This window comes from Anabrus simplex, chromosome 2 (genome assembly GCF_040414725.1).
Source record: "Anabrus simplex isolate iqAnaSimp1 chromosome 2, ASM4041472v1, whole genome shotgun sequence".
Taxonomy (NCBI): Eukaryota; Metazoa; Arthropoda; class Insecta; order Orthoptera; family Tettigoniidae; genus Anabrus; species Anabrus simplex.
In genome coordinates this window covers 871,334,110-871,347,656 of record NC_090266.1, presented here as the reverse complement: position 1 = coordinate 871,347,656, position 13,547 = coordinate 871,334,110, and the positions used below count along the sequence as shown (strand labels likewise).

The window sequence follows — 13,547 nt, the reverse complement described above, 5'->3', positions numbered from 1 at the left end:
AGAATTATCTCCATTGCCAGTACCTCCTCTGAAGAAAAGCCGGACAAGATGTGGGTATTGCCCTTTCAGTGCGGACAGAAAATCAAGCGCTGAATGTCGCTGCAGTGGAACAATGATTTGCTGCCAGTGCACCACCGTGTATTGTCAGGGTACAGAGTGCGTTAGCAGTGATGGTGAATTAAATGATCAAATTGGGACATCCTTCCCTGGTTTCTAATCATATATCTCTATCTGTGTTTCGTAGCTTTCCTATTTTGAAAACAGTGGTGACTTTTTAAATGTATCAATATCTAGTGTCTGAAATTCAAGTTTAATTTATTGCTCGTTTTTATCGTATGGGATTTTTTTGTCCTCTACCTAGCAAAGACAATAAACAGAAAATGAACTTATGATTGTAAAACAGCTGATAAATAAAACCAGTCTTTTTCTTTTCAGTTCAGGCTATTTAGAATTGGAGAATTGTAGAGTCGTCGGTCAAAATGACCCAGCCCCAGTCCTTGTTTTAAGTGTTTTCATGCTATTGTTTGAAGTTTAATCGTTTCCAGTTTTAATACCAAAATAACCTGTATGGCTTCTGTCTTGAAGTTGGATGGATGAATGAAGATGTACCATATTTAGTCTAATATTAGCCACCATCACATATCAACTGCATCCCTAATTGTTGACCAAAATATTTGCATAAACTTTTGTCCCGATTAAGAGCTGCACATCCAATTATTGGCTTACCTCACAAATGTGTGTCTTCAGAAACAAAAGGAAAAGGGCCACTAACGAATAGTCTGAAGTTAACTATTGTCTAACATGTTAGTAAATATGTGTCGTGGGAAAACTTAACAGCTACACAGCTTCATTGAAGCTAATAGTGGTGAAATTTGCAGAAGAAAATGGTAACAGACCAGCAGCCTGTGAGTTTTCTGTTAACGAAAAACAAGTGAGGAATTGGAGAGAGCAGCAAGTAGAATTAAAAACTACTAGTTCATCCGGACATGCTTATCGTGGCCCAAACACAGAGCAGATTGCTAGGTATTAAGGAAGCAATACTGGAATAAGTGAGAGAAAAGTGGAACAATGTTTGCAGTGTATCCCACAGTGTTACAACAAAAGCACTGGAAATTGCGCATTCCAGTAGTGACATTCTGGGAAATTTATTCAAGGCAGGTGTGGTCGGATGTGTGTTCAAGCAACATAATATCCTGTTATTGCATCAGAAAACGTCTTTGTGCCAGAAACTGCTTAAAGACTCCACTGATGAAGTTACAGAGTTTCAGAAGCCTGTATCAGGTTAAGGCAGCAGAATTCGTACCTCCACTCACAGATCACCAATGCTGACCAAAGCCCTGTGTATTTTGACATGCCAAGGAACGCTGCTGTTTAAGTGTTCTAATAAAAACTACCCGCAACAGGAAATCACATTGTACAATACTGATTATTACTACTGATGACAGTAAACTACCCCCTTACGTTATAATTGAAGGCAATGCATTACCAAAGAACATCACATTCCCGACAGGTATCCATGTACGTGCTCACATTAAAGGCTGTATGGCTGGATACATTTGGTATGGTAGCAAAGACCTGGCACACTGCTATGAAAGGCAGTCCTTAGCTTGGCTCGACAGCTCTAGAGCCCACCATGTTGATGCTGTGAAGCAAGCTCAGAGTAATTCTGGGTGGTATTCTGACTGGAGGGTTGCTGGAAACCGTATTATCTACTATGGTGCGACCAAGCTTGCAGTGGTGTGGCGACAGCAGATACTGGAATCTTCCCCTCTGTGCTGGCTGTTTTGACTGTGTGATGTGTGGTGTAACACTTCAACCGCACCATATCATTTTATGGTAGGTTTGCCTTTTCTGAAGTCTTTACGTTCCTAGCGAATGTTTGTATCTATGCACTATTACTCTTTCCCATCATGTGTTGTTACCACTATGTAATCTTTCCTTATTCTGGTAGATGGCATCTCATACGATAGCATAGGTCAAAGCGTTTCTTTTCTGCCCTGTCTTGTTGGGTTATCTTTCTGGTTGGTAGTGTGGAGATTTTTTGACTTGAGAAGATGGAAGGATTGGATTTCCAAGTTGCCTTTGTGGCATATAAAAGATATTTTAACAGATTCAAGATGTCTTTGTACATATCTCGGCCTTTCGAGAATGTTAATTGCTTATATAATCGAGGTATTTATTTTTCTTTAATGTTCTTTTGTTTGGGTTAGAAAGGCTTCCCTCATTACGTGTTCTTGTAATTTATTTGTGTGTTAACTTTGATTTTCCTTTACTGATCCACTATGTTTATTTTGAGAATAGAAGGTAACACGGATTCACGTGTGTGTGTATGTGATTGCTGTGTGCCGGCAGAGACCTTTTTATCTCATGTCGCTTCATTAACATTCTGCTTGAGCTCATGTTGTATTATTTTATTGCGTGTTCTGTATAATTCATGTCCACTTCATTGACCTTGTATGAATTCAAGCTAACTACGCGATTTGCCTGCTTCTCTGTGTTTTGGTGTTGGAGACACTCCGTCTCTTTTGATGGACCACTTTCTGGTTCGTATTGTCAGAGCTCGAGAGCGGTTGTTTATTTTGTTATGTGCTGTGCGTTGACGTTCTTATACGTCCCTTTATTTTGGCGACCTAACCCCTTGGTCTCTGTGAGAGCGTGGGTGGTTCTGACGCTTGATTCATGATACCTTTGGTGCCTAATTTACTTATTTATTGTTCGTTTCACATTACCATCATTGGCTTTCTTTACCTATTTTCTAGTTTAATATGTTTTATTCTTTTCGGGTTACATTTCCATATTTTTTTTTTTGTTGTTGTTCGGCGTGAAACCGTGGTAACTTCCCCTTTTCTCTTTGCATTTATTTTATGAGCTAGGTGCACCCTTCCCTCTTCTCCCGTTTTAAGCTCTTTTACTTACGGATATTATATTCTCGGGGGACGTGATTTTTTATTGTTGAGAGTTTTATGTCTTATCTGGGGAATTGTAAGGGTGAATGTTATGATTAGGTGCTGTTACTCCCTAAACTTATGACTGTTTAGACCCGATGTGCTACAAAGAAATGTTTTGTATCCACCTGAATTCATATTCTTCAATTAATTGATATAGATGCCAAGTCCTTATTCCAAACTTTTCGTCACGTCTTTTATGAAGGTAAGCGTGTGTGAAGGTGCTGTAATCAATGAGTCTGGTGTATTTTGATTATGGGCCACATATTATTAATGTTAGCTATCTGATTTTTGGCCCCCTTGTTTTACCTATGCAACTTTTATTTACTTTTTTTCCATAAATTTAAGTTCTTGCCCTTATTACTGTTATATTTTCATTTCTTTGTGTCTCTTATATGTTTGTTGTCTGTAAGAGGCCCGGGTCCAGTTCCTGGCAGGTTTTTTTTTTTTTTTTCCTCTAGTTTTGACCAAATCCACCGCACTGGGTCTTCGCCGTGTTCCTAGTGTCAGTTCACACACTACCAGCCAGTTGAGTCTCGCGACAAGGTGAAGATCAAATCACAGACCAGGCACATACAAACCAGCATATGCACACACATCTCTAAAAGTTTATCAAACTCGGTGCAAATTTGATGTCAGATTTGCAGTTTAGAAAAATGAATCTATAGTTAAAGTTAATTACACTCCCTTTTGTCAACGTGCAAGTCGGCTAGTCAAAATATGTTGTTCTTTGATCTTGCTCCCTGAGTAACATTTTATGTTTCAACTATTATCTTGGCATGTAGTGCAGTCACTTGTTTAAAGTGCACCATTAAATTTCATCATGGATTTCAGTGAAGTTGTACTGAAATCACTGCTAGTATTAATTCTGTTTTTGCACAATATTTACCATGCTTAATGTGGCAGTGGATGTACGGTACCGGCCTTGGCCCCTGTTGTAATATTGTACTAGTCCAAACAGTACTGGCAGTAGCAAGGCAGCTCTTTGTTATTATATAACTAACTCTATAAAAATAGTTTAAGTGGGTACACTATGTCCCCACATCTTTAAAGAAAAATGGGTTACCACTTTTCCCATAATAGTCGCACCGTGTATTTTGAGGCCGTAAAATTTGCAGAAAAAGTGCAGCCAATATGCTACAAAGTACAGTACTCTTGGGAAAATGGAAATTGCAACTCAAAGAAGGGTGTGCCTACAGCACCCCAAATGTTCATGATGGATGGGGTGTGAGGCAGTGGTGCAATGATAACATATTCAGGTGCCTCTATATGCGTACATGCACACAGGTCAGCCTACGATTTGCTCTCCCTGAGCTGCAATACATAGCCGAATCCTGTGCAGTATAGAGAGAGTCAGGCCTTGGATCACAAGTTGTTGAATTGCGGCCCATGCTTGCTTCACCACGAAGGAAAGTGAGGGGTGTATCAGAAGTACCTGATAACTTCTACAATAATTTCATAAAGTTAATTATGGTATTTTTTACTTCTTCTAAGTGTGTTACTTGGTTCGAGTATTTTGTTCTCATGGACTACGTTTTAATGGAGTCTGTTATTTCTTGCCATAAAGTTCTGTTTCCTGCCATCCTCATGCATTGCTGAAGTGGAGCATTTATAATAATCATTTGTATACTAAAGAGCTGTAACATTCCACTCCATTAAATATCTGTCATTTCTGTGTGTATAGTATGAAGTTAGCTAAGAACTTCTTTTGCCAGATAGATGTGAACTTGCCAGGCTGGCTCAAATGGTTCTGGTGCTGCCTTTCTGAGCCCATGTAGGCAGGTTCAATCATGGTTCAGTCCGGTGGTATTTGAAAGTGCTCGCATACATCAGCCCCATATCGGCACATTTGTTGCCATGTAAAATCTCCCGTGGGACAAAATTCTATCACCTTGGGAGTCCCTGAAAACCATAAAAGTACTTAGTGGGACATAAAACCATTATAATTCCATTTGAAACCTATTATTTGGATAAACATTCTCTGCTGATTACTTCTTTCATCATTTTATGCCATTTTTTGATAGAGGAGTCAATTTTGTGTTTGACTGCAATGCGGAAATGTCTTAAACAGTTGACGAGTAATTTTGAGACTTCGTAGTATTCAAGCTACTTCATCGTATATTTTATTGAAATACAATATGTTACATTGATGTATACTTTTTATTTTTTTAAGGTCGTACTGTTCCCAGCACCGACCAAATCAAGTCATCCCTGTTGGTCAGGCATTGGCTGTTGATGAAGACTGCATATGCGCAATTTGTCAAGAAGAAGTTGATCGAGAACCAAACTTTAATGTAATATGGGCTCCCTGCTGTAGTAAGAATTTCCATAAATTATGTCTGCAGGTAAGAATAAATTTATGTATATAAACGAATAAAATTTTTACATCTCCCTTCAAAACTTGTGTGAAAATATCAACATTTCTGGATGAATGCTGCATTTTCAAATCTTTCTTAATTTGTCAGTTAAGTACTGAAGTATCAACAGTTGGCATTTAAAAAAATGATAATTACAGATAAATTAAATATTAGATTTCCAAGTGCAGTTTCTTCCATTTCATCACCAGAAGACTACTCCATACTAAGAGTACATTTTTTGTTCCATGAAGTCTGCATCTTCTGAAATCACAGTCGATTTCATGATGCTGGAGTACTTCCAATAATCAACCTCTCCATTAAAATTTTTGCTATATTTCTATGTGAACACACTAAGCTGAAAACTTATTCTGTGCCAGAAGTCCTGCCAAGTCATCCTTGCGCTTGGTTATTTGTAAACTACTTAAAAAATTATAACATTTTCAAAATATGAAGAATGGTGAACAGTCTTTCTTCTTTTTGGGAATATTCGTGGCACTTTTTTATTATTTTTATGGAATTGCCTGTCACTCACGGGTCCTTTCCAAATCTAGATGTGATCTTTAGGTTTCGTCGTCTCTGTAAATGTTGATTAAGCCTATCTTGCAATTGAGTCTAATATTGCCTTAATGATTACTGTGGGTTGATTGGTATCTAAGATTCTACAGTCCATTCCTTTGGGTGACCCTATGTTGATAGCCCTTGAAGAATAAAACTTTGAATAATATGAATATTATTTTGTTCAGTAATGGTCAGCAAAGACATCATTTCCAATTAAATTTAAGGATCAAATTATAAATTTACATTAATATCAACCAAAGTTATATTCATATTTGAAAGAAGTTACTAACTTATCCTGTTAACAGTGCACCAGTATTGCAAATTGGTGTCTTGAAATTTCTGCCCGGGTCCGATGACCTAGATGTTAGGCCCTTTTAAACAGCAAGCATCATCACCACAAATTTCTGCCCCTCAGTCATTTCCGCTGCTAGTTCAGCAGATCTTTGTCTTTTAAGTTACACATGTCTCAATGCTTGGCACGTTTCACTGAATCATAGCTTGAGCAATGTCCGTTCTACTCCATAATTAAGTGGCAAAAATGTCTACTATGCTTCATCATAGAGATCTGTGCTGTATTTTCCTGTGTTGAGAATTTGATAAGGTATCTTAAATGCGGCAATATTACTTCTCTATTTCTTGTGTTCTTTGTACCAGGAAAACTTTACACTCATTCTCTGCTATATGTATGCCCATGGAGCTCTCTGTCAATGGAAATAGGTGTCCATATGACAAAACTTGAAATTAAAGTTAAAAACTTTTTATTACCACCTAATCAATACAAAAATTACAGTTTTTAATACATTATCTTCAATACGGTCTAATTATGAGATTTATCACATGTAAAAACTTGAAATGTCGCAGGTTTATCTAATATTGTGACAATTACATTTTAGGCCCAAATATAAGGCTTTGTGATTTTTTTAATTTTATAATCTATTTGTAAAAACCATAGTCATATTATATGCACAACCCAATATTTAAGGGGACTCATTTTTGTGAAGGTCTACTTATTTGTATCATTCTCGAACTGTATTGGTTTTTGCAATGGGAGTTGCTACGCGCATCACAGGTAAACCTAACTTTCTTGAGCTATGGCGACATTTTTTTTCCAATCTGCAGCACTTTTTTTAGCAATGGTTAGAATCTAACACTTTCAAGAATCTATTGCAATGTATTCGATAGAAAATTTGAGTCAGCTTAATGGTAAGTGGCGCGATACAAGACTTTAATAATCCATTCACCATTGCCCATTTAAATCTCCCATTGGCACTAGCACGCTGCCCAATAGGCATTGTGATTTCACTCATGCATTTAATTAGAAAATTCATATCTTCGGTCATTTTAATGATACAGTAGAAGTCCGCTGTAGCGAGTACGACACATAGCGAGAAGTCCATTATAACGACAGCCTTTTTCTGTCCCTTTAAAATCCCTATATTAAACCGTGTATCATTCTTTGGTAATAGCAAGAACCCGATCACTTATGAAACCGCTATTACGAGGGGTTAAGCATGCGTAATTTTTCCCATTATCATACCTGCCAAGTATTCCAGCTTTTCCGTAAAATGTATGGATTTTGAATGTGTTTTATGGTTGTTATTGTATGGATTTTGAATATCCCACGCTTGGTTTTGCTTTCTGCGGTCAAATCGGATTTGTTTGACTTTCGATAGTAGCTGGTAATACGAGATGAGTGTTTGAAATTCGACGGGTAAATGTATCGATAATCACATTATAGATTATCACCGTGCTTTTGTCACCTGTTTGAACTGAACTGCTACTTCATTCAGTGAGATGTTTCCAAACAAGTAGCAGGCTGCGATTTTGAAGGATAGAAATCCGTAAAAAGTAGCAGGCTGTGAATTTATATAAAACAACTTTAGTAACTGCGTCGTGCTTCATAGCAGCTGAAAGGCTTTGTTTGTGTGCATGTGTAACATCGGCGGTAGTCTCAAACTCGTGGAATTGTGTGACAAATTTCTAAGCGATTTAGTATTTTTAGTGGGTTCATAATGAGTTCAACTAAGAAACGATATTATCAGTCTTTTTTGGGGACATATTCTGCTTAATTTCCTTGTTTTATACGATCACGGAAAGTGTCCCCCGTGTTAAGTGGAAACAGATGAGCACTCAACAAGATTTAACTTTGTGTAAGTATTTAATTTCAGGGGTGATCATAACATGTACACTAAAACCTCGATGCATCGTTTTTCAGGGGGCAGGGAGAAATTGATGGTGGATGCGGGGAAAACTATAAACGTGGGAAACATAAAACATAGGGGGAAAGCAAAATAATAAAATAAGGGTACTGTATTGGGACATTTTTCATTATGTAAATATTATTATTATTATTATTATTATTATTATTATTATTATTATTATTATTATTATTATTATTATTATTATTATTATTATTAAAAAACAATAATGGCGCGTGGTCTCCAGAGCCATGTGCAGGTCTTTCGAGTCGTCGCGTGATGGGCGATCTACGTGCATATGAATACGTGGCCCTACTTAAGATCAATTGTAATGTTTAATTCGGCAAAAAGACAGCCCCCAAACCGTTGGAATTAACCAAGGAAAGTTAAAATCCTCGACCCAGTCGAGACCCCTTGAACCAAAGGCCAACACATGCTAACCATTTAGCTCATAACGGTATCAAAATATTGCAACCATGATATAGGTCTACGAGATGAAAATAAAAGGCGTGACTTTTACGCTGTTTCGTTTCACATTTTGTAATAATTGAAAACCTTTATGTTCAGTTCTCGTATTGCAAATTAAAGATATACATGGATATTATGGCGAAAATCTGTATTTAGGTAAAGATTCCGCATACCCTTTGCGAACAATAGATTAGATACCCAACACAGCGCTCAGACGATGTCACAGAGGTTTGAAATTCAAATTCTTGAACGATGTTGCAACGGCTTGTGCGAAACTGCCAACTTAGGAACTTGTTACAAGAGTAGGCTATGAGATACGAATATTGGTCTGGCTTGGTTAGGTCCAGCTTGTAACAAGACTATTGGGCAGAAGGCAACAAAGCGGTCAACAGGCCTCTAGCATCCCACACACTCCACAATGTACGACGTGATTAATCACCCTGTGACTAAGTAAAACATATCTGGCGCACTTTGCGATTTTCTCTTTTTTTTTTTTTTCAACAAAGTTGGCAGCCCTAGCCAGGCTATACCAACACAGAAAATGGTGGCAAATTTGCATTTTACGCTGTCTACATTTTAATTCTTGTAAATAAGAATACTTCTAGGGGTCGGTTAGTAGGCCGAGGAGAAGCGTTGGCACCAGGAGGCTGGTAGTGAGGTTGCGCGTGAATAACCTGCGCACGGCACTCCAGCCTACAAGGCCCTTGTTCAAGACTAGCAACTCCGAATCGCTCGTACATTCTCGCGTAACAGGTTGCCGCTATTACGTGCTAAGAGTATTGAGCAGTCCTTCTAAATTCAAAAAATTTTTGCGTATATTTTTCTTATGTACGATCGATCAATGCGGGAAAATTGTGACAGAGGAGAAATAATTTTCGACGATCGATGCGATAAACGAAACGATAGATAGGTTTAGGGAAATTTAACATTGGTTTAATATGGAACAATTTTGGGACCGAATAAATGCAACGATGAATACGAGAAAACGGCAGGAATGATGCACTGAGATTCTACTGTATTGACTCGTATTAGTATTGTTTATAATCCCCTCCCCCCCAATTGCCGTCCTTTTTTCATTATGTCTCAAGACTGTTACGCATGCGCGTGTTAAAAATTTTCCACGTTAGGATCTTCCGGATTTCTATTTTTGAAAGTTGGCAGGTATGTATTATCAATATTTATGCACTCCAGCAATTATATCGAATGTGATCGATCATCTTTGGTATAGATTTTTCGCAACGTGCACTATTGAGCTCTCTCATCGACATTTGAACTCGAAGGCAATATCAGAGTTGATTAGTAATACTCATCGACTGATGTTCTATAACACAAGTATGAAGGATGTTCTACAATCACAATTCACAATGGAAGAGAACATGTTTTCATAATAAATGCATAAATAGCATGGCCCATAGCAGTAGTTAACTCATTAGATATAAACCCCAGTGTTAATCATTTAATGTGACGAATTTGATACCAATACGGCTAACAGTCATGTATGACATGACAACAAAAATGAAGTCGCGTGGAGCTGACTGTGATTAACAGCTGTTTTCTTGTTCAAATATATGCTTGTATATTTTCAGTTACTGATTTATTACTAGTTGAATAGTTTGAAATGAATAAGCACCTGTCCCAAATTATATTTTGTAAATAGATTTTTATTAGCTGGAAGTTGTACTGCAATGGCTGATTTTTCATAATGGTATCTTCTGCTTTTATAACTGGTTACACTGACAACACTGCTGCAAATAGCCTGAAATTCTCACTTCCACACCAAGTGAGACGCTTAACATATCTCACTTAACAAGGTAAGAAACCACAACATTCTGAAGTCTCAGATTAGAGTGGTCAAGCTGCCACCTTTGAAAAATCATTGAATCTCTTATAGGCACGTATTACTTAACATCAGACATAGGCCCTACTAAAAAAAATTGTCCTTTGCACCAACACAGAAGTTGGGAGTGTTTACAGGGAGAAGGGAAACCAAGATATGCTGGAATAAATGTTACAGCGTTGAACTTGGAGGGTTGACTGGGCTACTCATTACTCTAGGTCAGGTCATTTGTAAAGTAACTAACGTCAGAATTTTATGGAGTGAAATGTATAGACCACCAATGTTTCATGCAACAATTAGTTGTCAGAGATTTGAGGAACAGTTGATGTTTTTGCATTGATGACATGTTCACAAGAAGCGAAAGGATGATAAATTTGCTGCATTTGGAGACATGCAGGAAGTCAAAAATCCTAGTCTTGGCAAACATTACCTCCTAGGCAAATATCAAGTGGATGAACAGTTTTTTTTGCTAGGGGCTTTATGTCGCACCGACACAGATAGGTCTTATGGCGACGATAGTTTCCTTTTTTAGGGTGTTCTGGATTTCAGCAATATGAGCTCAAAGCTGGATAAATACAGAAACAATTTTTGTTTGTTTTTTATGTAAAAAATATCCTCTGAGAGGTTTGCATTACTTAGGGAAGGTAGGGGACAAGAAAAGTACAAATGCCAGTTTCACTGTCACCCAGCTTACCCCAGACATTCTTGGAAGTCATAGGAATCTCTCAGATGATAATTTTTTTATGTCAGTGGAGTTTGCAGTGGTCTAACAATTGTAGGTACAGTCAGCAGAATAAGGCCTTCAAATCTAAAGAATTTTTTCCACTTACAAGCTGAGAGGAGAAAAGCTTCTTACTTGAATTCACTGGTAGCCAATCTTTGGTATCATATGTACCTAAGAAGCAAAAATGCATTGTACTTCTTTCTACAATGCATCACACAGCATACATCTTCATGCAAAAAGATGAAAAGCCTGAAACCATTCTTTATTCCAGTGAGACCAGTGGGGACTTGGATTTACTTGATCAAATATTGCATACATGCACATGCATACAAGGTGACCTATTGCAGTGATGTGTGTGGAATTTCATCATATGAACTTTCCTTGAAGAAAAACCCCACCTGGAATACCAAAAACACGAAATGTATGTGTCAGGTGTTTCTTGCTGATCTGCCTCAGAATTTGATGGAACCATATATCGGCAGATGTCCGTAGTTAGGTCTTCATAAAAAACAGTTCATTGCATTGAAAGTGTTGAAAAAGACCCTCATAGTTTAGTTACTGTGGTGCCATTAGTCACAAAGAAGTAACTATGCTTCCTATGTTATTACAGGAAAGGAAGAATGAAGAAAACTTGTGTTTTGCAAATGTGACAGAAATGTATGTGCTAAACATTCAGAATCCACCGGAAAGTGTCAAAAATTTACAGTAATGTGTGACGGATTCTGTACTAAATATGTAGAAAATTTCCTTACATTTTTCTTAAGCCTCAGATTTTTTCAAGCTGGGCATTTCGTCACACATGCATGCTGCACTGTAATCAGGCGGGCAGGCAGGTGATTAGCGTATGCTACTCAGTGACAGTGATGTTGTAACGTCACAGGCTATGACAGTTGGGCGAGGTTCTCCCGGTCACTCTTGATCACTGTGGCAATACCGGAGTCTATATGTTTTAAGAAATAAGTTATTTATGTTCATTGCAGTTAATGTATTTTGACCGATACAATAAAGTGTTAGGCCAACAACCCCGAATATTTTTATACTGTATTTAATGAATTCCAATTTTCAATATTGTCTTGTAAGAGGTGCTTTAGAATTATTTTTAATATAATACTGAATTAACATGGATAAGCTGTGGCTTGTTGTTGCTTGGGTTAAAATTATCTGATAAACTCGCCAATAATCCAGTCGTGCTTACTGGTAATAACATCAGTTTGGTTATTTACTTGAAGGCATACTGTATACAATTGTCCCAGGAGGAATGATCGGTATTCAGGGATATGACAGGAATTATCACTTGAAGCAAAAATTCATATGACCAGGCGAGTTGGCCATGCGGATAGGGCCGCGCAGCTGTAAGCTTGCATCCGGGATATAGTGGGTTCGAGCCCCACTGTCTGCAGCCCTGAAGATGGTTTTCCATGGTTTCCCATTTTCACACCAGGCAAATGCTGGAGCTGTACCTTAATTAAGGCCACGGCCGCTTCCTTCCCATCCCTAGGCCTTTCTTAACCCATTGTCGCCATAAGACCTATCTGTGTCGTCTACGTATGCCCTATTCCAAATAGTTACAGAGAGAAAACACATTTAATGTAAATATGTTTTTGGGCTAGAAACATGCATGTAGTGTCTTACACACTCACCCTCTTTGACGTTTTGAAATGGGTACAGTTTTCCACATTGAATGTTCGCAATACACGTGTTCATGGGACATCGATACCTGCAGAAAGTCGCCGTGTATTGGTAGTAGGACTACGCTGCTTCTTTTCAACAGTGTGTTGCTGTTTCTGCACAGGCTGTTGAACTACATGTTCAGAAAAAGAATGGGAACTTGGAAGAATACTTGTTTAACGCATTGTGCTGAAAACTGGTAAACCTCTACGATCAGGAATTTGACGTGTCGGAAAGCGCCGATGGTAACCCTCGACAGCAGTGGGAGCACTACCATCGCAGAACCTGTAAACATACACCCTATCTGGATATTCTACATTACTGTTTGTAGATGTGTGGCATTTTTGTCAGTACATGTGCAAACACAGTTAACTGATGCTTCTGTCTGATGCACTCTAATCCCTCGCATTACTTCACTCACAACACACCCTGGACAACTGTGTGATCAATGGGCCAGTTTAATGGTAGAAAAACATCCCGAGCAAAGAGGTTGAAAGTAACAAGGTAAGTTGGGTGAGAATAAAACATCAAAGAGGTTGGATGGATAAGAAATATATGTGCATGCCACTAGCCCAAACACAAATGTACATTAACCCATTCGCCTCACATTTAAATACCATAGGAGTTCACTAAGAAATCACATTTAAATACCGCTCTACGGCCGTCGTCATCACACTATTATTTAGAAAATCATACAAAACCAACCAGTATATATTCCCTTCTGAAAATTTGCATGCATGATTACGAAGTAATAAACTTACCAATGCCGCTATTTTAGTACGTCTGCTGGGT

General features: G+C 38.0%; 1 protein-coding gene across 1 annotated transcript in view; it reads left to right on the top strand.

The window, feature by feature from the left end:
* The window catches only part of LOC136863153 (G2/M phase-specific E3 ubiquitin-protein ligase), a 381,529-nt gene that overhangs the window by 229,829 nt on the left and 138,153 nt on the right, over positions 1-13,547 (top strand). Inside the window, exon 6 of the mRNA XM_067139496.2 lies at positions 5,119-5,290. Within this exon, the coding sequence (XP_066995597.2) occupies positions 5,119-5,290 (172 nt within the window). The remainder of the gene's footprint in view (positions 1-5,118; positions 5,291-13,547) is intronic.